This window comes from Pleurodeles waltl, chromosome 2_2 (assembly GCF_031143425.1).
Source record: "Pleurodeles waltl isolate 20211129_DDA chromosome 2_2, aPleWal1.hap1.20221129, whole genome shotgun sequence".
Taxonomy (NCBI): domain Eukaryota; kingdom Metazoa; phylum Chordata; class Amphibia; order Caudata; family Salamandridae; genus Pleurodeles; species Pleurodeles waltl.
Window position 1 is genome coordinate 368962877 of NC_090439.1, and position 25650 is coordinate 368988526.

At 45.8% G+C, this 25650-nt stretch overlaps 1 protein-coding gene across 4 annotated transcripts in view; it reads left to right on the forward strand.

Annotated features, from left to right (window-relative positions):
- NETO1 (neuropilin and tolloid like 1) overlaps positions 1 to 25650 on the forward strand; it is a 766912-nt gene that overhangs the window by 4580 nt on the left and 736682 nt on the right. For all 4 annotated transcript variants that reach the window (XM_069219884.1, XM_069219887.1, XM_069219886.1 and 1 more), the window contains exons 2-3: positions 18317 to 18370; positions 20192 to 20329. In XM_069219884.1, the coding sequence (XP_069075985.1) occupies positions 18317 to 18370; positions 20192 to 20329 (192 nt within the window). The remainder of the gene's footprint in view (positions 1 to 18316; positions 18371 to 20191; positions 20330 to 25650) is intronic.

Genomic DNA, 25650 nt, shown 5'->3' on the forward strand with positions numbered 1-25650 from the left:
CTCTGACAACTCACTGATTTAATCTTATTATATCCACTATCTTCCCTCCGTCATACACCACGCATGTTTTCTCTTCTGTTTTTCCCCTTTTTTGTTATTCTCTTTCTCATGGCCTTTCTCCATCTTGTAGTTCTTATTGACTTTTACCTCCTGACTGCCTTTATAACTGCTTACTATCTGTACTATCAACTCTGAAGCACTTTCAGCCTGAGAGAAACCAAAGGTCTCAAAATCTCAAATATTTTTGAAGTTTGGGGAGGGTTAACACAGCTGTGACCCCCTGAAAATGGCCCTTAACAACAGGTATACATGTCACAGCAGTTTCTTTACTTACACATGCACTGGACCCGGGACTCAGGTTTGCAAATTAAATGTTCACAAATGCAAGGAGTACATTTAGAAACAAGGATTGTTGAATGTAAGCAGAAACAAACATATTAATTTAAACAGTAGGGTTGGGCAGGCACCCACTACAGATATCTATTTCTAAACTGCAGGTCACATTTTGGATTGTTTGCTGGAAAACCGAATCATCAAAATAACCCTTTGCTACTGTTTACAGTACACAACAGAATAGTTCGAATTTTATAGAGGCCTTGAAGGATAAAAGCCCGAGTCCTCTCTGAGGGGTGCAAACCTGTGACATGCAGGCAGGAAAAAGACTGTTCGGTGCATTGAGCTGCATTAACCAACGTATTTGTCCACATGTGATGACAGCTTGTGACACAGGCTGGCTACACCTCTCTGCTGGAAACACTGAACACTCTGACATGTCTTGTTGGAATTAGAAGATGTGGCCACTTGTTTACACAATGGTCTCTACTGCTGGAGCCAAATCCCATCTATCAATCTAACAGTTACTGTTAACCCGTAGCTTATACGTGATTTGCAGCTTATACCAGAGCTTTGAGGTTGTTCTTTGCCTGACAAGGCCTTCATAAAGTAAATATATGATGGGGAACCTGAGAAAACATTGTCAGATTATTGTTCGACACAAATAGGTTGCCCTAAACACAAAAATATTGCGCAGTTGGTGTTAATAATCGAAAATACACACTTAATGGTCTGATATTTTTGTAAACGATGTTTAGGACGCAATATTTATGTCCGGTGAATTTTTTTCTATTCATTATTCTGACATGTGAAACACATTATTTCCATTTCATTCAGATACTTGTAATTTTGCGTTTAAAGTGATAAAAAGAAAACAAGTCAAAGAATAAAAACACTGGATGAGTTAATCACATGTGACATGGGGCAACTGGAGAGCTCTGTTTGCACATCAATCCATTACATTCTCTTCACTTCCTTGTCCCTGCCCAAACATCATGAGGTGTGTTAACATCCTAGAGACACATAAAGGCAATGAGTCAAACACAATGACCCCAGGACCTCGATATATACATTTTTTTGTAGAAACGTGACCCCAAGGGGGGAAGTGTAGCCCTTAACTCCCATGGCAACAATTTACCTTTTCTGAAAAAGGAAACTCGTCCAATCCCAAAAATTGAAGGAGCATTAAAAATCGATTTATTGGTTCTCCTTCTGGGGTTGAAACGTCGACATTAATTCTTGGGATTATTTCGGAATGAAATGAGTCAATTCTGGACACCTGGATTGAAGGGGTCCCCTAGAAGTTCACTGCTTCCTTTGTTTATCTTTAACCACAAACTGTATATATTGTATGCAACACTTGGCACTTTATAATTTCACACTAATCACATTTTCACTGCACTGTTATATCATTTGGGGCACCTGAGTTTATTAAGTGATACCAATAATTAAATAAAAGAATATATTTTTAATGTTTCTTCAGTCTTTGGGATTGGAAGGTTTTCCTTTTTTAGAAAAGATAAATTGTTGCGATGGGAGTTAATGGCTACACTTCCCCCCTTGAGGCCACATATTTCTACCATATTTCTACAACACATCCTAGAGACAGGCACCTCACTGTCTACTTACAATAGAAAAATGCAAACTCCTGTCCCTCTGAGTGTGACAGGTTTGGACCACCTTTGATCAGAAACCTCTTAATTTGTATGTCTTCTTTCAGAGTCAGTTAGCCTGTTTTCTGTCTCTAAATAGGGGGTCCTTCTTACCTTGTGGGCTATGCTTGGTTGTTTCTGCTTTCTGTGGATTCTTTTCCTCACTTTTCCTGTCTTTGAGGTCCTTTGGGTTTGTGATCTAATCCATACTGCCACTGTAAGGTATCCATGCCTCCCCGCTGGGCTTCTTTTGGCTGTGTGGTGTCAATTCACGTGTTTGACATGTCCTCCCATGTCTCCATAGCTACTTGCAAGGCTTGTGGCTGAGGTTGAAGCTGCCTTTCTTGTTGTTGCTGTCAGCTCTTGATGGGTGAGTATTCTCCCCAAATAGAGGGTCTGGATGTCAGGTTTAGCGGTGTATTCACACACTACGCTAAAGAGCTGGGTGCATTTGCTGTGGGGCACTGGAATCTGGAGTCTTTTTCCAGAAGACAGGTGAATTCTTCTCCTCTGCCTTCAATGCAGGTTAGGATGCAGGCTTCCCACTAAACGCCCTGCTGAACTTGCAGGGGTCAAGCTTTATTTTACTGTGTCATTTCTTGTTCTGCTACACTCTGCCTCAATTTTCCTTCTTATTTTGTCAGGGGTTATGTTTGTTGTTCTCATGTTTACCCCACCCTTCCTGATGTTACCTTGAGCCTCTATTGTTGGAAGTGAATTCCCACTCTCACTCAGACTAGTGGAGTTATATGTGGGATGACCACTTTGTGTGTACCATATTGGGCTTGGTCTGTGTTGTATCTGCCTGCTTAGCATTACCCTAGTCTCCCTCACTGGAGAATTGGTGAGTACCCACCCCTCATTTTTTATTCTCTGTGTTATGGGCTCGGGTTAGTATTCCCACTGTGCTACCACTGGGCCTGGGACTTCAGGGATGTTCCTTTCCATACCTTGGTGTCTCCTGTTGGATATTGTGCACCCTAAACCCCCTTGTTCAACTTGTTGCAGGTTGTGTGATGCTTTTGTGATATTTGACTTGATCTTCACTGCTTTTTAACTGGCATGGGGCCAATGTAGGATTTGTTCTTCCAGGAGGTGCTGTGGGCCTCTGAATGGATATCTCTCCCCCTTGGACTGGGGACCTGGGGGCTGGCCAACTCCCATGTGCTAGCTGTTCTCATAATGACTGGGATGTTCTTGTCCTGCATGCATCACTGGGGCCCTCACACAGTTGAACAGGTGAGTGTCCACCCTTGGTCCTGTAGTGCGGTCTGGCCTTGGGTTTCACTCTGTGCTCCCTGCTGGACTTCGGTCTTATTGTATGTGTACCCTACCTCACGTTCTCAAAGCTATAAGTATTTCCATTTCCCTAGTTGACATTTTAGGGGGATTTGTGCCACTGTTTCTCATTAATATCTTGCTCTTCTCTGGCACCCCCACAAAGCCCAGGGCTGGAGTACACATGCTCAATGTGGGGAAGCTGAGTCTTCTTCACTAGTGTATGTGTGAGTCCCCTAAATATTTGTTGTAGGGGTGTAAACTAGTCTTGTGTTTACACCTGTTCTCACAGCTGGCCTTGGGTGTTATGAGAGGTGTGACCTGTTCTCTTCTTCCCTTTCTCATGTCTGCCTCTGTACCCCTGCCTCTTTGCTTGATGGCTTGGGTACTCTGTAGTTCTGTGGTGATGGTTATGATTTTCAACATACCTTTTACTCTTTGTCTTTGAGGTGCACTTGGTTAGGATTGAGTTTACTCTCCTTAACTACGAGTAAGCTGGGAATGGTCTTCCCACGTGCAACTGTGGAGCTTGGGACTAGTGGCATTTGTGCCGTAGCTCAGACTTCTATGTCCCAGATATCTTGCTCATCCTCCTCTTTCCCTATTGATAAGGTTTGGTATTTGTCGTTGGGGCTGTACCTTATGCCTTTCCGGACATGCCCTTGCTTGCTCTGTGTGTGTTGATGGTTGGCCTGGTGCTTGCAAATAGGGCTTTGACTTATTTTGTTCCATCCTGCCACTCTGCAAGCTCACCATTTTTGTTTGGTGTGGGGATTGTTCTTAACACCCTGTTGTGCGTTCAACTTGGGCATCCTATCTGTGTCCTGTATTTCTATCCTTTTGCTTCTTTTTGATTCTAGGATGTTTTTGAAAGTAGAGCTCCATTTGCTGTTGGGGGATGCTCTTTTCAGTTTATTCCTTACGTTCCTCTTTGTTTCATTGGTGATGTTTGTCATTAGGCTGTTCCCTGTGCTTTATGCTGTTGCCTGGCCTCACCCAGGAATCCAGTGTGGCACTGTACCATAATCTGTTTTCTTTTGACTCCCAACTAGCTTCCTAATGGGCTTGCTTTTGGGGATAGTACTTATGATTCCCCTGGTGGTTGTGCTTGAGGTTGGCTCAGTCTTTTCACTCGGAGGTTGGTTCTACCTTCTTACTTTATTTTGGCCCACCTCACCCTCTTTTGGGCTTAAGGTTTTGAACGTAGTCTGTTCTCCTCCTCCTCTAATGTTTGTGGCACCTGCGAAGCAGTTAAAATCTTTACTCCATACTGCTGCCTCATCCTTCTATGCTGCTTGGATTCCCAGTGCCTCTTGGTCTCCTGTGTTTGTTCCCCTCTTGCTTTGTCTTGGATCTTGATCTTGTGTTACTGGCCATGTATTCCATGGTATTGTGTCCTTCTCCTCTGTCTGGGGTGTGTCTTACTTTCTTGCTACTCAGTGAGTTGTGGCATTGTGGCCTCCCCAGTTTGTCTTTGGTTCTTACATAGGAGTTTCTGAGTTCTTTTGTTAATTGTGCCCCATTTTTGCTTATGTGACGTACAGTTTGATGGTGGCTTGTCGACTGTGCTTCTTGCTGAGATTTTACCTTATCGCGGTGTGGCACTTTTGGGATGATTCCCTAAATTCATGGTGGAATGGCTCACTTTATGCTCCAATCAGCAGGTTTTTTGATCTAGAGTATTCCCTGCACATACAACTGCACTTGAGTATTTCAGCCTTTTATGGTGACCCTCCCTGCATTAAAGGTCACTGTTGGGGTCTCAGCCGTGTTGTTTATGCTCATCTCTTTTTTGCTTGCTGCCTACTTCTGTATTGTTATTCTCATTTTTGGGATTGATAATTTGAACCTTTCTACGTTACCTGCTTCCCTGTGCATTGTGCTGTTACTTGAAATACTCAGAACTTGTGTCTTTGGCTCTATGTTTGCCGTAGGTAGTTTTTACTTGCATTTTCCTATAGATGGGTGTTATGATGTGGGTTGCCTTGTTTTGGCCATGTTTTGGTGCTCTTTCTAGCCCCCTATACTTTGTATATTGGTGTGTGTGTGTGTGTGTGTTTGTGGCGTGCTCCTTTTCTGGGTGTTATGTTCTCTGTGAGGGAGACTCATGTTCATGTAGTGTCCCTGGGGTTGTTGTATGGGTGCCTTCTTTTATGGTCCTGTCACTCCAAAGGCTGTGCTGCTTGCATATTTTGTGATGGAAATAGTGGCTTCCTTTACTTTTACTTCACTACCCTCATTCTAATAGGTCAACCTTTTTGGGCCTCTACTGTCTCTACGGGGTCTACTGTCCTGGATACCTATTGGACCTTCAAGTGTAGGGCAAGGAATGCCCTGCAAGTGCTTCTTCATGATGTTGTGTACTATCTTGTTGGTTCATTGGCTCTAGATTGTTGTGGTTCGTCTATCTGTCCTCCTTGTTTTGGTAGGAGCATGATCCTTCCTGGGTCAGCTTTGCTTACTGTTGCATGTATTTATGCTGGGGGTCTTATTCTCCCTATTTTGGTGTAGGGTCTGTTTACTCACTTTGCCTGATACTGCCATGTGGTTGTTGGGAAGAGGCTGCATCTGTTCAGTGCAGTGGCTGTTTGGTTTCTAGCATTAGGTTAAACAGTAATAAAGTGCAAATAGAAGGGAAAAATAATTCCACACCAAACTAGGAAAATAGAGCAACAGTTAATACATTATTTGACACCAAAATGACACAAATCCAATCAATAGAACTAGAGATGTGTCATTTTAAAGATTTGAGTGAAAATAGTGCCAAGAAGCACACAACCAAAGGTGGCAATTTGGTTGTGCGGGAGCAGGCAAAATGACAAGTTCAGGTTGACCACGATGGAGTGCAGCCATATATAGGGACTAAGTTAGCCCCACTGAACAAAAGTACCTTAACTCCTAGTTTGTGGAACATTGTGATATCCCGTGTCAACAAGGCATCGTGCACCTGTGGGGCTGCAATGTGGAGTACTGCATTTTCGAGAAGGCCATCTACAAGGGATTTGTGATGCAAAGGCCTGCATTGATTATGCGCTGCACAGCTGTGGTTCTGAGGAGACTTTGGGCTCTAATGCAAAGTTTGGCATCAGGGTTGTGTTGCGCTGTGGTGGTTCTGAAGCAGCTGTGAGGAGATGTGTTGCACTGCATCACTTCTGCCCACAGGACCATATCGTGCCTGGCAGAGCACCTTCAGGCTCACTTCTAAGGGTCCAGGACTAGGGTTGCACCACTTGGGGAGGCAGGACTCACAGTAGACAGAATTCAGGTGCTTTGTTCAAGTTGGTTGGAGCTTTTCTGTCCCTGAGGGTCTGATTAGGAGGCCAGCTGACTAGCCTATGGAGTCACTCTGGTGATCCTGGGCTAAAACGCAAGACCAGTTCTATAACTCAGGCAGCAGGGCAGGAGGGCAGTAGGGCATAGAAGTAGCAGTACTTTTGCAAAGCAGCGCAGCAATCCTTCTGAGTAGTCCACAGGTTCTGAGGTGTTCCTAAGAGATGGATCTAGGGGTCCACTTTGAAGCAGAAGAAGGTTCTAGAGGTTTCAAACTCAAGAGGTGCTTGGAAATTCCTTCCTCCCTGCTCTGACCCCAGCATGTCTGGGGTCACACTAGACTTGAGTCAGACCCTTTATAAGTGTGCTCAGGTACAGCCTTTTTAATGTGCAAGTACTGTAGGTGACAGCTCATCCCCCTCATCAAGTCAGACATGGCTCATCCTGTCAACACCTATACTCCTTTGTCTCACTGTCTGGGAGCAATATACAAAGACCAACTGTCAGCTATACATACTGCACCTAACCATGTGATCCAGGAACGAGGCTGCAGATACCAAATGGTGAGGATGTGATCCAGGAAACAAGCCACTGGCACAAAGGGTAGGACAAGAAAATGCTAACTTTCTAAAAATAGCTTTTTTGAGAATTTCAACTTAAAATCTGGCTTTACCAATAAAGAGGGTTTTTAATTCAATGTCTTTATACACTGAACCCGGCATTCCTATCTGCTCCCAATTTAAAGTTAGCATTTATTAAATGTAAAAAGACATGTAATAATGCAACCAGTAGAATCCAATGGGAGATATGAGCCTTGCAGTTGTGAAAAACAAATGTAAGAGTTTTTCATTATCAGGATATGTAAAACTACATGTCTGACTTTTTAAGTACAGTACCCCTGCTCCCAGGGCTGTTTAAGACCTACCCTAGAGGTGACATATGTATTAAAAAGGTAGGTTTAAGCCTGGCAAAACGTTTTTTTTACAGGTGGAAATGGCAGCTTAAACTCCACACACAGGCTGCAATGGCAGGCCTGAGAAATGTTTAAAGCACTACATAAGCCAATGGCACAATCAGTGCTTCAGACTCACTAGTAGCATTTAATTTACAGGCCCTGGGTAGTACCACTTTCCCAGGTCTTACAAGTGAATTAGATGTGCCAAATGGGCATAAAACCATGTTTAAAGGAGAGAGCACACACACTTTAGAACTGGTTAGCAGTGGCAAAGTGCATAGTGTCCTAGGGCCAACAAAAATGAGGTCAGGAAAAATAGAGGAGTGAGGTAAAAGGTTTAGGGGAAGACCACCTTAAGGCTGACCGGTCTAACACATTGTATTCTAGTTTAACATTCCTGCACTTGCTTGGTGTTGGGCATGGCCCTTTTTAGAGGATAACCTGAAATTTTTTGCTTTTCACTTCCATTTTTTACTGACTCTCTTTGCGTGGCCTTAGGACTCTGGGCATTTTCCCACTGTACTGCTCTGGGAAGTATGCTCATCCTTCCTACACTTGCCAGGAAGGAGCACTTATGTGATTAGTTGAGATGCTGTCCCCAGGAGTTGTGTGTAAGAAGGCACACCACGTACCGGGGCGGTACAATCTGGGCAGTAGTGGGATGCTACAGTGAGTGTTCCACCCACCAGAATGGTCTGTCTAGCGGGAACAGGCCTGCCATTGCAGGCCTTTGGAGGCGCAGTTGCATGTGCATTTGGTGTGGCATTTCTCACTAGTTGGCCAAACCTGAGGAGGCATTACACTTCCCCTAGACCACCTACCGGCTGGTGGAGCAGGTGGTAGGCAGAAGTCAGGGCAGGTTCACTTGGGTGTTCCATGTCACAGTAGTGAAGAACCCCAAAATTCATTTTCCCTACCTAGATGGTTGGCACTTTCTTTAGGGTTTGCTGATTCCCTTTCAGTGATCTTAGGGCTTTGAGATCTTTCCCACTGTAAGTATAGTGTGAAAGTGTGCACCCTCTTCTTACATATGTAGGCCAGTGTGTAGGCACTTGCACCTAGGATGTTGTCAAACGTGCTGAGCCTGCCATTGCAGGCCAGCAGTGTGTGCCTTCTTGCACAATGGTGTTTTAACATGTGCTGAGCCTGCCATTGCATGCCAGTGTGTGTGCGCTTGCACAATGATGTTCTAACATTTGTCTAGCCTGCCATTGCAGGGCAGTGTGTGCTCGCTTGCACTGTGGTTTTCTAACATGTGTCCAGCCTGCCATTGCAGACCAGTGTGTCCGCGCTTGCACAATAGTGTTTTGATATGTGTCCAGCTTGCCATTGCAGGTGAATGCGTGCACACTTTCAACAACAGTGTTTTTAAATGTTGTGAAGAATACCCATTTGTGTTTTCATTAGCTCTGAGGGTTGCTTTCCCCATTGGCTAACAGGGGGGAATTATTGAAATTACTCCCAGCTGCAATAGTGGATTGCAATACAGCATGCTCAAGATGTTCCCTATCATTTAATTCACAGTGAAAAAACCCTTCCTATGATACAGGTGGTTTTGTCAATAAAAGCTGAGAAATGCCACTTCTGGAAATTGGGCATTTCTCTGCTCTAAAGAGCGATGTGTGCCTTTCTGCCTGGCTCCAGTTGACACCGGAGGTTGGGGGAGCACATCTGTGCATTCCCAGTGACGACTATAAGCAGTGGGCATTCAACTGGGACAACAGACCTCTGCCACTTGAGGGGCTGGCTGGATAGATTGGAGATAGAAGTTTTGACACTTAGCCTCTGCAAGCCAGTTCAATACCCCACTAAAGGTTGAGATCTGCATTCCATTGGCCAGTGGCAGACAGGACTGAAATTTAGGGGAGACATCTGTGGCTCAAAGAGAGGACCTTTGAACCACCCCCAACTTAAAAAGACTCAGTACAGCATAATTACTGGTGCCCACTGCCAGAAGAATCTGTTGTGCAAAAGGAGTATTACTACCCTGGGAAGGGACCGTGCATCCTTCCTGAATCCTGGCTGGCCTGGGCAGACTGCCTGCTTCTGTGTGGCACCCTGAAGTGTGCTCTCCAAGGGCTTGTCGACTTGTCTGCTGTTTGTGAAGGTCTCAGGGACATCATAGACATCCCACGAGGGGCCCACACCATCTGCTTGTGACACCTGGAGAATGGAGCTCTCATTAGTGCCCACATCCTCTGCGCCGGGACCCAATATTATCTGGAACACTGCCCGCATCTAGGGAGTGTGGCCCTTGCATCACGGGGCCTTAGCACACATACACCTCTTGTTGGTGGTGGGCAGATTCACCGGCTGCGGGACTCCGAGTGGCCCACTTTTTCAATTGTCCAACATCTCTCTCATGTGTCACGCTGACTGCATGCTCATTGCATGTGGTGTCTGATTCACAGGCTTGCAGCCCTCGAAGGTGGGGGCATAACCAGAGTAGTGCCTTTTTCTACCTCGTGCAGCACTACTGACCTTACATTACTGATTAACGCATACCTGACATGGCACCTCTGCCTTACGAGAGGCTCCCCTGCCACATAGCCATCTTCATCTATTGTTCCTTTTGGGAACTCTGAGGGGTAAACTACCTGACCTCTTCTACCCAGCTCCCGACGACAGAGCATGCCAGGTAGTATGGCACTGACTGGGCCTTGGTGGCAGGAGTAATTGACTGGGTTGCAGAAATGCATCCGAGAGCAATCAGAAGCAGGTCAAGAGGCTGAGCGACCCCTTTCTTCCTCCCCCGGGTGCTTCGCAGAACTGGGCAGGTAACAGAAGGCACAATACAGAATCCTACAATTGAACAAACTATTGCCCTCAGCCGGTTCTGCTCTGCATACTGTGGGTGAACTTCCTGAGTGGTTGCCAACCCCCTTTTGTTTGTCAACTTCCTCCCATTAACTCCTGCTGCCTGGCCCTGTCGCCTTCTTCCAAGTGACCTCAACTAAGTGTGACTCTGGCCAAGAGCAGCCTAATCTGGGGGGTGGGGAGTGAACTCTTTCTAATCCATGGATGTGAGGTAGTTGGGTGAGACAGAGGGTGGAGGAGGGTATGGGCCACTGGGTCTGCACTGTGCTGCCAACTGACCTGTTGGATAGCAGTTGCACCTCATCATGGTGCTGCGTTTATGCGTGGGTGCAAGTGTGCTCCATATGAACCTGCCTGATATCCGTAGCACCACATAGTGGTGTTGAGTGAATGTGTGCCTGTGGGAGTGACTGCATGAAGACTACCTACTCCTGATTACATCAACCGGCAGTGCTGCTTTACATGTTCATTTCTTGCCAGCTAGATACTACATTTGACATTGGTTCTACCCATGTGACAATAGCCCACTCTGCTGCTAAAAGTGTTGTCATTTTCTGGGTGTACATATTTCTGATATCGTTGTGATCTGGGGTGCATCCTATAACTGTGTTTTATTGCATTATTTTAATTGCCAGGATGGGCCTAGTTCTGACAACGTATCGCACCACATAAGGGTGCTGGGGGGTGACATTGGACTTCTCCCAAGTGTGCATGCTACTGATGTCATTTTAATGTAGCTAGGCTCAGTACTGCTAGTAATATTCCCAAGTGTGATTTATACCCAGAAGTCAAGATGCTTTTGTTGTGTTAATTAAAGTGTGTTTAATACAAACATTGTTTACCTACTACATGTATGAAGTATATTTTGTGATGCTCAGTGTATTTATTGACTAAGAGTGCTGTGCCAATGCTTTATACCTTGCCTCTGTAATAAGCCTCACAGCTCAGTGCCAAGCTACCCAGGGGTGAGCGCAGGTTATACAGCGAGTGTAATCACCCACTCCTAACAGGAGTTGTAGGTTCTACCTGGCTGGGGCCCTGCCAGAGCCAAGCAGAATGTGCCGCCTCCAACACTTGGCATTGCCATACTGCTCTGGTGTGGTTAAACATGCCATAGTGCATGGTATACAAGCATTTTGTGTCCTGGGCTTATCTCGTTCAGAGTCATGCTGGGTTCTGACCTCTGTATATTTTTCTTCACATGTATCCTTCTCGGCTGTTATGTTTTTTTATCCTAATGTGCCTGTTCCTTTAGCCTGGGTTTTCCCAATTGGTGTGTGGACAGTGACCTACTGCCTTGTTAATTATTGTTGAACATGCTTCTGGGTTCTCCTTTAGTTTGCCCTTGCTAACCTGCTGAGGCCCATGTGCTCTTGTGCCCTGTTTTAGGTGTAACGTATTGCCTGTTTACTACACCCCCCTGTTTCGGGTTTTAGTGCCATTCCTTTTTTTGGTATCTCGTTTTTGCTTGAGCTGGTGGGTGCTTGCTTTCCTGGAGGGCCTCCTGTGGGTTACAGTTATGTGTGTTCCCTAATTTGGGGCTCCTACACTAGATGCAGTTTGAGTTGTCTGCTGTTTGAGCTTCTGGTGCTTATAGGCTTGCTTTGGCACTGGAACTTGGGTGTTTTTGACATTCTGGGTTTTGTCCTTCCTTCTTTGTGTCTGGACTTCCTTCCTTTTGACCGACTTCCTTGGTAGAAGATCGATGCCAATTCTGCCTGCTTTTGTACACCCTCATAAAGTGAGGACAGGAACGAGGGCATAGCAACGATGTAAGGAAATGCCTCCTTGGCATGGTTACCCCCTGACTTTTTGCCTTTGCTGATGCTATGTTTTGAATTGAAAGTGTGCTGAGGCCTGCTAACCAGGCCCCAGCACCAGTGTTCTTTCCCTAACCTGTACTTTTGTTTACACAATTGGCACACCCTGGCACCCAGGTAAGTCCCTTGTAACTGGTGCCCCTGGTACCAAGGGCCCTGATGCCAGGGAAGGTCTCTAAGGGCTGCAGCATATCTTATGCCACCCTGGGGACCCCTCACTCAGCACAGACACACTGCTTGTCAGCTTGTGTGTGCTGGTGAGGACAAAACGAGTAAGTCGACATGGCACTCCCCTCAGGGTGCCATGCCAACCTCTCACTGCCTATGCAGTATAGATAAGTCACCCCTCTAGCAGGCCTTACATCCCTAAGGCAGGGTGCACTATACCATAGGTGAGGGCACCAGTGCATGAGCACTGTGCCCCTACAGTGTCTAAGCCAAACCTTAGACACTGTAAGTGCAGGGTAGCCATAAGAGTATATGGTCTGGGAGTCTGTCAAACACGAACTCCACAGCACCATAATGGCTACACTGAAAACTGGGAAGTTTGGTATCAAACTTCTCAGCACAATAAATGCATACTGATGCCAGTGTACATTTTATTGTAAAAATACACCCCAGAGGGCACCTTAGAGGTGCCCCCTGAAACCTTAACCAACTACCCGTGTAGGCTGACTGGTTTTAGCAGCCTGCCACACTCAAGACATGTTGCTGGCCACATGGGGAGAGTGCCTTTGTCACTCTGTGGCTAGTAACAAAGCCTGCACTGGGTGGAGATGCTATCACCTCCCCCAGGCAGGAGCTGTAACACCTGGCGGTGAGCCTCAAAGGCTCACCCCCTTTGTTCCAGCACCACAGGGCACTCCAGCTAGTGGAGTTGCCCGCCCCCTCCGGCCACGGACCCACTTTTGGCGGCAAGGCCGGAGGAAATAATGAGAATAACAAGGAGGAGTCACTGGCCAGTCAGGACAGCCCCTAAGGTGTCCTGAGCTGAGGTGACTCTAACTTTTAGAAATCCTCAATCTTGCAGATGGAGGATTCCCCCAATAGGGATAGGAATGTGACCCCCTCCCCTTGGGAGGAGGCACAAAGAGGGTGTACCCACCCTCAGGGCTAGTAGCCATTGGCTACTAACCCCCCAGACCTAAACACGCCCTTAAATTTTGTATTTAAGGGCTCCCCTGAACCTAGGAACTCAGATTCCTGCAACCTAAGAAGAAGAGGACACCAACTGCCTTGGCCCCAGCTCTACCGGCCTGTCTCCCCCCTTCGGAAGAAAACTGCTCCAGCGACGCTTTCCCCAGGACCAGCAACCTCTGAATCCTCAGAGGACTGCCCTGCTCTAAAAGGACCAAGAAACTCCCGAGAACAGCGGCCCTGTTCATCCAAGACTGCAACTTTGTTTCCAAAGAAGCACCTTAAAGACAAACAGCATTTCCCGCCAGAAGCGTGAGACTTGCAGCCCTGCACCCGGCAACCCCGACTCGACTGGTGGAGAAACAACACTTCAGGGAGGACTCCCTGGCGACTCCGAGACTGTGAGTAACCAAAGTTGTCCCCCCTGAGCCCCCACAGCAACGCCTGCAGAGGGAATCCCGAGGCTCCCCCAGACCGCGACTGCCTGACTCTCAGATTCCGACGCCTGGAAAAGACCCTGCACCCACAGCCCCCAGGACCTGAAGGATCGGAACTCCAGTGCAGGAGTGACCCCCAGGAGGCCCTCTCCCTTGCCCAGGTGGTGGCTACCCCGAGGAGCCCCCCCTTGCCTGCCTGCATCGCTGAAGAGACCCCTTGGTCTCCCATTGATTCCAATTGAAAACCCGACGTGCGTTTGCACACTACACCCGGCCGCCCCCGTGCTGCTGAGGGTGTACTTTTTGTGCTAACTTGTGTCCCCCCCGGTGCCCTACAAAACCCCCCTGGTCTGCCCTCCGAAGACGCGGGTACTTACCTGCTGGCAGACTGGAACCTTCTCCATTGAAGCCTATGCGTTTTGGGCACCACTTTGAACTCTGCACCTGACCGGCCCTGAGCTGCTGGTGTGGTAACTTTGGGGTTGCTCTGAACCCCCAACGGTGGGCTACCTTGGACCCAAACTTGAACCCCGTAGGTGGTTTACTTACCTGCAAGAACTAACAATTACTTACCTCCCCTAGGAACTGTGAAAATTGCACTGTCTAGTTTTAAAATAGCTATATGTGTTTTATTTGAAAAGTATATATGCTATTGTGATTATTCAAAGTTCCTAAAGTACTTACCTGCAATACCTTTCATTTGAGATATTACATGTAAAATTTGAACCTGTGGTTCTTAAAATAAACTAAGAAAATATATTTTTCTATACAAAAACCTATTGGCCTGGAATTGTCTCTGAGTGTGTGTCCTTCATTTATTGCCTGTGTGTATGTACAACAAATGCTTAACACTACTCCTTTGATAAGCCTACTGCTCGACCACACTACCACAAAATAGAGCATTAGTATTATCTCTTTGTGCCACTATCTTACCTCTAAGGGGAACCCTTGGGCTCTGTGCATACTATTCCTTACTTTGAAATAGTGCATACAGAGCCAACTTCCTACAAACGGGTAATGAGATTACCAATAAATAATCGAAGCAATAAATTGCCTAGTTATTTAACAAGCATGTGATGCCTTTTACCATGAGGTTACACACAATTTTCGGCCTCAAAAACTTTAGGGTCCTGAGCTGTCTTAGCACAGTGTGAGAAAGTAGCCTCTTTCTAGCATGGTTACCCCCACTTTTCGCCTATTTGTGAGTGTGTGTCAGTTTGTTTTTACTGTATCACGGAGATCCTGCTAGCCAGGAACCCAGTGCTCATAGTGAAAACCCTATTGGTCAGTCTGTTTTGCCTGTCTCACGGGGATCCTGCTAGTCTGGACCCCAGTGCTCATAGTTTGTGGCCTAATGTATGTGTTGTCAGTAGTGCTTAACTGTGTCACTGAAGTTCTGATAACCAGAACTTCAGTGCTTAGGCTCTCTGTGCTTCCAAATTAGTCACTATAGTTTAGTGACTTCATATTCTAATTTCAATTGGCACACTGGACCCCATTATAAGTCCCTAGTATGTAGTACCTAGGTACCCAGGGCATTGGGGTTCCAGGAGATCCTTATGGGCTGCAGCATTTCTTTTGCCACCCATAAGGAGCTCAGACAAACCCTTCTTCGGGACTGCTAGTGCAGCCTGCGTGAAATACTGCACACACTATTTAACAGCCATTTTCACTGCACTTAAGTCACTTATAAGTCACCTTTATGTCTAACCTTCATTTAATGAAGGCTAGGTGTGAAGTTACTAAGTGTGAGGGCACCCTTGCACTAGCAAAGGTGCCCCCATGCTGTCCAGAGCCACTTCCCCAGACTTTGTGAGAGCGGGGATACCATTACACACACGCACTGCAAATAGGTCAATATTCGGAGTTACCATTATGAAGCTACATATAGGTCAATACCTAGATGTAGTTTCAGAATGGTAACTCTGAATATGGCCATGTAAGGTATCTAAGATCATGGCATTGTCCCCCCCATTCCAACTCTGGTATTGGGGGACAATCCTGTGCATCCTGAGGGCTCCACCATGGACCCCCAGTACTGCCAAACCAGCTCTCTGAGGCTTGCACTGCAGCTACGGCTGCTGCCACCTCACAGACAGGGTTCTGCCCTCCTGGAGTCTGAGCAGCTTAGTCCCAGGAATGGAGAACACAGCATTTCCTTTGGGAGGAGGGTGTTACACCTATCCTTTTGGAAAATAGGTGTTACAGGCTTGGGAGGGGTAGCTTCCCAGAGCCTCTGGAAATGGTTTTAAGGGCACAGATGGTGCCCTCCTTGCATAAGCCAGTCTACACCGGTTCAGGGACCCCCAGTCCCTGCTCTGGCACAAAACTGGACAAAAGAAAAGGGAGTGACCACTCCCCTGGCCATCACCACCCCAGGGGTGGTCCAGAGCTCCTCTAGTGTGTCCCTGGCATTAGCCAACTTGTTTTCCAAGGTGTGAGGACACTCTGGAGATTCTGAGGTGACTTCAGAGACCCCTCCTGATAGGTGCATGCCTGGGTAGGTAGCCAATCCCTCTCGAAGGGCTATTTAGGGTCTCTCCTGTGGGTTCCTCTTCAGATTCAGCTTGCAAGACTCCTCCAGGAATCCTCCCCATCTTCTGCTTCAGCTTCTGACCGTCGGATCAGCCGCAGACTGCTCCTGGAACCGCTGTAACTGCAACAAAATATCCAGGACGACTCCTGTGACCTGCAACTTCAGCTCCAGCCAGCATTTGCAACAGCTTCCAAGGTGTGCATGCTCTGGGGACTCCCTGTCTTCATCTTGCACCAGAAGAACAGAAGGAATCTCCTGGGGAGTGACGCAATCACTTCCCTGCTTCTGCAGGGACCTTTCAAGATGACAACCGGTTCCCTGGGACTCCTCTCCTGATGACGAGCATGCTCCCTGGAACAGAGGTGGTGGACCCATCCGACCCAGACTGTCCTAAGGTCCCACTGTCCAAATTTGGAGGAGGTAAGAGCTTGCTTTCCTGGTTTGAGTCAGTACCCCTGTGCACAGCATCATCTCTAGCTCCTTGGGCTTCTGTGCACTTCTTCCAAGTATCCTTTGTGCACAGTGTAGCCCAGGGCCCCAGCACTCCATCCTGTTATGCACAACTCACTGAGTTGTTCTCTGGCGGTGAGGGACCTTCTTTTGTTGTGCTGCACCAACTACAATATGCACCTTCTTTGTCCCCATGTCCTGGGACTCCCGTGGGTGCTTCCTGGTCATCTGTGAGCTTTCTCCAGTGTTTGGAGCCCCTTCTGCCTCCTCTGTCCAAGTTGAGGCCTCCAGGTCCCTCCTGGGTCCAGGCAGCGCCATTTTGATGCAAAACACGACCTTGCTTGAACCAAAGCTTGTTGTATGAATCCAGCGATGGAAACAACCTGCATCCAACATCTTGACGTGGGACATCTCCTGCAACATCCAGCAACCCACAGCCATCTTTTTGGTACTCTTCTGCAGACTTCTTCTAATCGGAGAATCCTCTTTTGCACCATGTTCTACGTTGGCAGGGGCTCCTGTCCTTTTTGGAATCTTCTGCGACTTCTGGACTTGGTCTCCTTTCTTCACAGGTATTCAGGTCCAGGAATCCACCATTTGTTGCTTGCAGTCTTGCTTGGTTCTTGCAATAACTCATATCATGACTTGTAGTGTATCCTGAGGAAACTTGCAGTACTTTATTCCAACTTTCCTGGGGTGGAGTATTTTACTTACCTTTGGTGCTTTCTTACCCTCCCAGCCCAGTGCCCCTCCACACACTACACTTGCCTAGGGGGGAATTCGAGATTTGCATTCCACTTTCTTAGTATATGGTTTGTGTTGCCCCCTTGGCCTACTGCTTTCTATTGTATTTTCTACTGTTTGCACTATTCTATGACTATTTACTTACATGATTTTGGTCTCTATTGTATTTATTGTGTATAATACTTATCTCCAGAAGGAGTATTGCTTCTAAGATATTTTTGGCCTTGTGTCATTAAAATAAAGTACCTTTATTTTTGGTAACACTGACTATTGTATTTTATTGTGTATCAGTACTGTGTAACTATAGTGGTGTTGCATGAGCTTTGCATGTCTCGTAGATCATCCTAAGCTGCTCTGTTACAGCTACCTCTAGACAGCCTAAGCAGCTAGAACACTACTACTTCACCAATAAGGGATAACTGGACCTGGTATAAGGTGTAAGTACCCAAGGTACCCACTACAAACTAGGCCAGCCTCCTACACACAACAATTATTTTCCTGTGCCGACATATGCCCTGTTCCCACCTCTCCCATTTCATCACATCCCATTACCGCTTACTCTTTCCGTCCAAGCCTCATTCTTTCCTTGGACATCATGTAAAGAAGAGATTTATTAGCTCACAGCCGAAATCCACACTGCTCACTATTCAAAAGGATCTGCCCAGGCGTTTTTCATTTGAGCAAATGAGTCACTTTTCTGAAAGGCAGACTCACACTCCCAATTAACATCCTAAAACTTCAGTGCCTCATTCTGCGTTATGTAACAACTGATGTACAGTGGTGTAAAACGTTACCGTTAATCATGGTCTAAATTAGTAATACAAGTAAAAATTATCTCGACACTTAATGGTGGCAACTGAATACAAATGCACCTTCTTCTGTTTCAGTTGTAGCAAGTCTTATCATCCTACAAGCGTGTGGAGCAACAAAAAAAGGAACAGGTTAGTGTTGTATACCTATTGTTTGGGGCGGGGAGAGATGCATTGGGATTTGTTATGTTTACATTGTTCGTCATTTGGTGGTGAATGAATGAATACAAAAATTAATATATAAAGAAAAGAATGAACAAAAGTGTCAAGAAAACGTTACGCTTGCCGGGCACATTTTAGTATTGGAATCTTTGTTTAGGCACTGACAATTGTTAAACTCTCTTGCCCTCTGCCAATGGAATTAACAACTGTTGAGTGTCGCAATGATGGCTTCAAGAGTTACAAGGGTACAAGGTTATTTTATAGATTTTGATGACCCACCCGATGTGAACAGACATCCTAGGTGACCAGCAATGCATAAGAATACAAATTTTGACTGCGGAAACCTCTAATTCTGTTGTTCATGTGTCGACAGTGTGAGGGCGTCTGTCATTCCGTGTAACAGTACTGAGGTAGGCCCGGGCACTCGAAGAGGATGTCTGATGTGTCACAGCCCGAGTTCCCACACCTCCAACAATTCGAGTCCTGGAGTGGCCCACTGGTGAAGAGCTTGTATGAGGTCCGATACCGGTCCAGTAGGGATTTAAAAAGTCTGAATTTCATCCTGGATTCTCCTACCCCTCTGTCCATGTGTTTCAAAATGTCTTCCGATTCATAAGCCTTATAGGTGACCCCCCAAACGACGCGGCCAGTTTGTAACTGTGAGAGAGGTTTTGAGTGTAGGTGGTTTACTAACAGGTTATAAAAACTTGACATCACCCATTTAAATGGGTTTGTATACCATTTGATGCATCTTGCCTTATTGACACATGCATTCAGGCACACCAAGCGTGGAAGCTTTCAGTCATTCATCGACAGCACACATAGGGCTATAAATGGGTGAATGCTAAAGCCAACAGCGTTTAACAGCAACAGCACCTAGGTTATGAGGCTATTGGCATATGTGCCCCTTTCCCACCCCAGCACAGAAGTACACCCACCCACTGACTTTGCCTGCTTTATTTTTCCAACTCCTTGCTTATAATTAGTGCGACTACAATTATATGGCAGTGAAGAAACACATTTTGTAAAAGGAAGGGTTTATTATGTTTTTACAGCAAGAAAAGGCAAACTGTGAGGCATAACGCCGCACATTCTGTGGCAGTAATATTTTATTTTTTTGTCGTTTTAACAAACGTCAGTACTTTTTGCAAAAAGTTTCATCTTGTTTGTACCAGTTTAATATCTGAGTACCGCAATTACCAATTTAAAATTCGCCATTAAGGATTCCACAATGTCTGCCACTATGTTGCATAAAGGTATGACATTTTCAAACTAACCTATGAACCACATAGGCACGATTGTGGGTGAAATCATAAAAATAGGCAGCAGGTAGTGGGTGACTTAGCAATTGTAGTTCATGAGTATACAACAATGCCACACCTGCAGAATTCCATAATCTTACTGTTCTTTCTTGATGTTGACTTAAAAAATAGAGACTTATAATTAAGCCTGTCTTCTACGATTCCTGATTGGCTTCGTCGATCACAGCATTTCACGACGGCGATGAGTATATTTACGCGCACAAATATCGTTAGAAAATGTCCAGTCATGGGTTTCATAGGTTTCCTGGATATCGTGTTTTTACTCTTAGAGACAGTCCCTGAGCAAACGCTTATATGTTTTAAATGATGGATTTTGATTATGTTTCCACGTACTCAGTAGTTGTCTTGGTATTTTACTTTATGTGAATATATATACTACGGTATTATTTACGCAGAACCAGTACAAACAAAACTCAGGAACTATGTTGTATATCAGTATCCAAGTATGACCAGAATTTTTTTTCTGTAGAAAAACAGAGCCCTACAGAAGGACAGAAAACAGTGGACTGTGGCTCGTGGACGAAAAACGCAGATGGAGGCATTTTCACTTCTCCCAATTATCCCAGCAAGTACCCTCCTGACACCGAATGCATCTACATTATAGAAGGTGAATAACCAATAATGCCGGAGCGCGTGGATTAATTGACTTCCACATAAATAATATATGTCCACTCAAACAGAAAGTGCTGCAGCGAGAAGTACAGTAGAATCTGCCGTCTGCATGGCTGGGAGGTGGATGGAAGTAATGTGTGAGGTAGACACTTATCAAAATATCGCCGCATGCCGCCCTGCGTAGACGTGCAGTCCCCGGTCCATTCTGATATGAGTGAATAATTGTATTGATTAAGTTCCATAATATCAATCCATTTAATTCATATTCAACGTTAGGCTGGCTTAACAGTTCGTATGACCTCAGCGGCCCATTTGCAATTCTGAGGGTGTTGATTAACAGGCCATCGCATCTGAGCTGGGTATATTAAGAAAGTAACGGATGTATCGTTTATCTCTGTAAACATATCAAGATTCCAATTTGTAAACACCCAAGGTTAACTTCTGTCAGCCATATTTGATTTCGCTCTGTCATGCAGTTCGCACGGACGTTATAAATGTCTTGCTTTCGGCACTGCACACATTTTATGAAAGTATTTAAATAGCGGAAGATGGCGTACTATGAGTTTGAGTTATGAGAATCATGTTTGTTGGAGTATGCAACGTTGTTAAATTTGTGTTTTTGATTTTTTTTTTTAATTCTCTTTGCGATATCATGTGAAAATTGAACACGAGGGCATGTCTCGTTCAAAAGTAATGTGTTGACACATACAAGGGGACAGGTTTAAGGAGAAAATGTCACTTGCAATACATTTTAGGCTCGAACCAGAGACTAGCAGAATGCAATAGGTGAAATTTCGTTATGGTGAAATGCACATATGTGCACAAAAACACATATACAAAAATTCGTGATTTCCATTCGCATAGCAGAAATTTCACAGTGGCCTACTTTTAATCAAACGTAATTACTTTTTATATTTGGATTACTTATTGCCAGAAGCTCACCCAAATTATTAATTTAGAGCGCAATCTTTCCAAATATTACTAGAGTCTGAGGCCTCGAAAAGCAGATTAGCTTGATTGACACACATTTAGGCAATCTCTGTATACAACATCAATTGAAAAGCTTGAACCTCTTTTAGAACTCGTGTATTCTAAGGCCCATATTTACGAGCGGCATGTGCCGCCGATGTCTAATTTTTTTTGACGCATCGGCGACGGACGCTGCTGACCCGTGGTGCAAGTGTGCCTGCGTTGGCAGCAATCTTTGCGCCAGCGCACGGGAAAAGGAAAGGAATGTGCTGTATCTTGTAGATAACTGCGTATTCCTGGTCTTTTGTTTTGACGCAGGGCACCAGCAAAAAGACTTGCCGCGTTGCCCTGCATGTTAATATTACATCCGTAACTGAATGAACAAACAATGAGCACTTGTTTGCAGCTTCACTGGTAAGAGGTGGCATATGTGACGAGTTATTTGGTATCATCAAAGTCGTGCTACAGGAATGTAGCTTCACCAAAAGTCTTTATACATTTTCTGTAATCTTCATTAGTGACTTTTCCAGTTCTTACCTCAGGAGGATGATCTGCCACTTGAGTAGTTAGCTCTTTCTCAACACGTGCAAGTAGATTTATAAACATAAAAACTCTGAAGAGTTAACAAAAACAGACACATGGCCAGTGAGCATTCTGAATATGTGGGTGGGATGAAACAGAACTAGGGACTAGTATAAAGTAGAGTAAGACTCAATGTAAAGAAGCATTATCACTTTTTTCCTCTTCCTCATCCTAGTCTTTCCAACACCAGTATGTACCAAGCAGGACAGCGGATTGATGGTTCATTACACAAAACAAAAAGAAATGCAGACAAACTGTGGGGGATTTCATTTCTGGGCAGCAATGCAAATTTAAGGATTAGCCAAGACCTCCTCAGCACAAGAGACTGAGGTACAGCAGCTCAAGTCTCATAATGCAGATGGATGTTTTCAAGGGAAGTTCAGAAAATATTCTAGTGAATTCTCTTTACCGGAATACCTGTACTTTAAACCAAAGAGTTGCATGCTGTAGCTCGTCCCACCAAGGGTCAGATATAGGAAGATCACCACAGCCTACTCAAAGGACCAAGGAATGACTAGTTTAATCCATTCACTGCGAATAGCACAAGAAGGCTGCCATGCCTTGACATCTGTTCCAAAAGAAACGCAGACTTTAAAGTATTAACATTTTATATGGTCGAACATTATGTTAAACTGCAGCACCTATGGTATGGACTCATGCAAATGCCTCAACTAGAGGCTTCCTCGATTGTGGAAGGGATCGGGAATGAAATGCTCCTTAAAGTGAACAGCAGACTCAGCTTTACAAAATGAGAGAAAGAGGGGCGGGGGCATCATGCCTTAAGGAAAGCACTATAAGTTGTGTTCTTCCCAAGAGATGGAACTGATCTCCCTGTACACAGACTGCGACCTTTGCTGTCAGAATAACAACTATTTGGTGAGGAGCTTACAAGTACTCTCACCAAGGCCTCGATTTATACTTTTTGATGCAATCCTGTGTTAGCACAGGGTTGCATCAAAAAGTTTACCTCCTGCTAGCACCATTCCTGGATGGCAGCCGGGCGTCATATTTAAGGAATGATGCTAGCCGGTGGTAAGTCCTGATTAGCGTCAAAATAAATCATACTAACCTGGTGGGAGAGGCATAGGGGAAACAGGAGGTTGTGCGTCAAAGAATGGCGCCAGTCAGGTTAAAGTCAGAAAAATGACACTAACCTGACTAGCGTCATTTTTTGATGCACAACCCCCATGGACATGACTCCTGTCTTAGTAAAGACAGGAGTCATGCCCCCCTGCCCAATGGCCATGCCCAGGGGACTTATGTCCCCTGGGTATGGCCACTGGACACAGTGCCATGTAGGGGGGCCCAAGTTAGGCCCCCCTATGGCACTTAAAAAAAAACAAAAAAAACTTACCTGGCCTTACCTGGGGTGGGTCCCTCATCTTTAGGTGTCCTCCAGGTGTGGGTGTCCCTGGGTGCAGGGAAGGGCACCAGTAGTCTGTTTCCATGGCCTCTAACCATGGAAAATGGCCCACAGGTCCCCTAACATCTGCCCTGACCCAGGCGTTAAATAATGACACTAAACAGGCTTAGCGTCGTTATTTAATGCCCTCCTCCGCCCGTGCATGATTTTTGCATGGGAATTCCTACCTTGCATCTCTTGACGGAAGGTAGTTTTCTCCAGACAAAAAAATGACGTTAACTCCAATATTTTGACGCTAGACGGGTCTAGCATCAAAATATTAATATGGATTAAAGAATGACGCAAATCCGGCACAAACAGAGTATAACTATGCCCCCAAGTGCCTTTGATAGGTCCATTCCTGAAAGGTCCTGGAAACAGTTACAAAACAAAAGGTGGCATCAGAATATGTACTATGGGATGTGCCAGCAAAAGGCCCATTAAAATAAAGAAAGCAAAATGTTCATCTTATACATCTTTGGTTAGGGTTCTCTATAGTCCTAGAGGGCTGCCAACCGAACTCTTAGTGTGAGGCAATAAGGCACAGAAAAACCCCAACTGTAAGAAAAATCAAAAACCTGATAGGATCATAGCATAGGCAAGCTAAGAACTAGGATGCAGGTGCAGAGTTGAAAGCGGCTCAATGGAGTACATATGTCGAAAATGTGAAGGGTTTACTCAACTGTTGGATAGAATGTGAAACCTCTGCTGGTTATAGAAACCTACATTTCAGCTTTCAGACAATCAGACATGTGCTCATAATCAACAAGGTGGACAGGGGAAGGCAATGCTGAAGGTGATGGAAACAGAGAGAAAACAACTCTCTAGTTGCCGAACAGTCGTAAGAGCAGCATCCACCATCAGGCTAGCAGTTACTTGGAGATCTGAAACACAAGCAGTAAACTCAGGGAAGCTGTCACATATCTTCGGGGTATCTTCAATAAGGCCAGTATGATGTGTATTTCATCGGTGACTGCTAGGAGTGTTGTTTTGGTGCTGTGATTGCTTCTGAATCCAAACTGGGAAGGGTCTAGGATACAGTGTGTCTCGAGGAACTCAGTGAGTTGCTGGTTGATGGCTTTCTCTGTTACCTTGGCTGAGAAATGGAGCAGAGAAATGGGTCTGTAGTTCTTCAGTGCACTAGGGTTGGCAGTGGGTTTCTTGAGTAGTGGGCTGATTTTGGCGTGTTTCCAGTGTGAGGGGAATGTAGCGGTCTTAAAGGATAGGTTGATGGTTCAGCAGAGCTGTGGTGCTATGGTGGTTCTGGCCAGGTTGAGGATGTGATGAGGGCATTGGATCAAGGGTGCTTCAAAGTGGGTGGAGTTCATCAGTCTTTGGGTGTCCTCTATGGTGATGGGTTCCAGGAGTTTAGTATCTGGTGGGATGCTAGGTCCATGGTGGTGAGCGGTGCTGGCAGGCCTTGGTTCCTGAAGCCTTTGTAGATGTCCTGGATCTTACGGTGAAAGCAGGTGATGAGGTTGTTGCAGTGGTCCTGGGATGGAGGAATGGATGAGTTTGTGAACTCGTTGACGATCGCGAAGAGCTCTTTGCTATTGTGGGTGCTGGTGTTGAGGTATGCTTGAAAGGTGGCTTTTTTGGCAGCTGTGATGTTTTTGTGGTGAGTGGTGACTGTATTTTGTAGGCTGTGCGGGCTTCGGAGGATTTGCTGAGCCTCTATTTAAGTTCCAAATGTCTGCAGGTGCACTTTGATTCTTGTAGGATTGGCATAAACCATTTGGGTGTTTTGCTCTGTCGATTCACTGCTGATTTCCTTAAGGGGGTTACATCGTTGGCACTGTTTGAGAGCCAGAGGTGTGGGTTGCTTGTGGCTTCATTAGCATTCGCTGCATCTGGTGGGAGGGAGTGGTTGAGAGCGTTGGTGAGCTACACTTCTGTGTCTTTGCCCCAGGAACTGCCAGAGGGACGGGGGTGTTGTGGCTTTCGGTGTTTTTAGTGTAGGTAAAGTGGATACACTTGTGGTTGGTCAAATGGTGTTCGGAGGTGTCGGAGATGGTAATGTTGTCCCCTGATGAGAAAAAGGGGTCGGTTCTGTGGGTGGGGACGTTGACGAGCTGTTTGAGGCCAAGAGTTGTGAGGTTGTCCAGGAGGTTTGAGGTGTTGGGGTCATAAAGGGTATCAAGGTGGAAATTGAGGTTGCCGAATAGGATGTAGCCGGAGGAGGTGAGTGCTTAGGTGCGACAAGGTCAGCCATGTCTTCGCAGAACTGGGGTCACGGTCCAGGTGGCCTGTATGTAAGGGTGCCATGTGCGGAGGTTTTAGGGTTGGTCTGGATCTGGAAATGTAGGTGCTCGTGCATTGACTGAGACTGAGTCTTCATGGTGGTGGCCAGGCAGAGGTTGTTC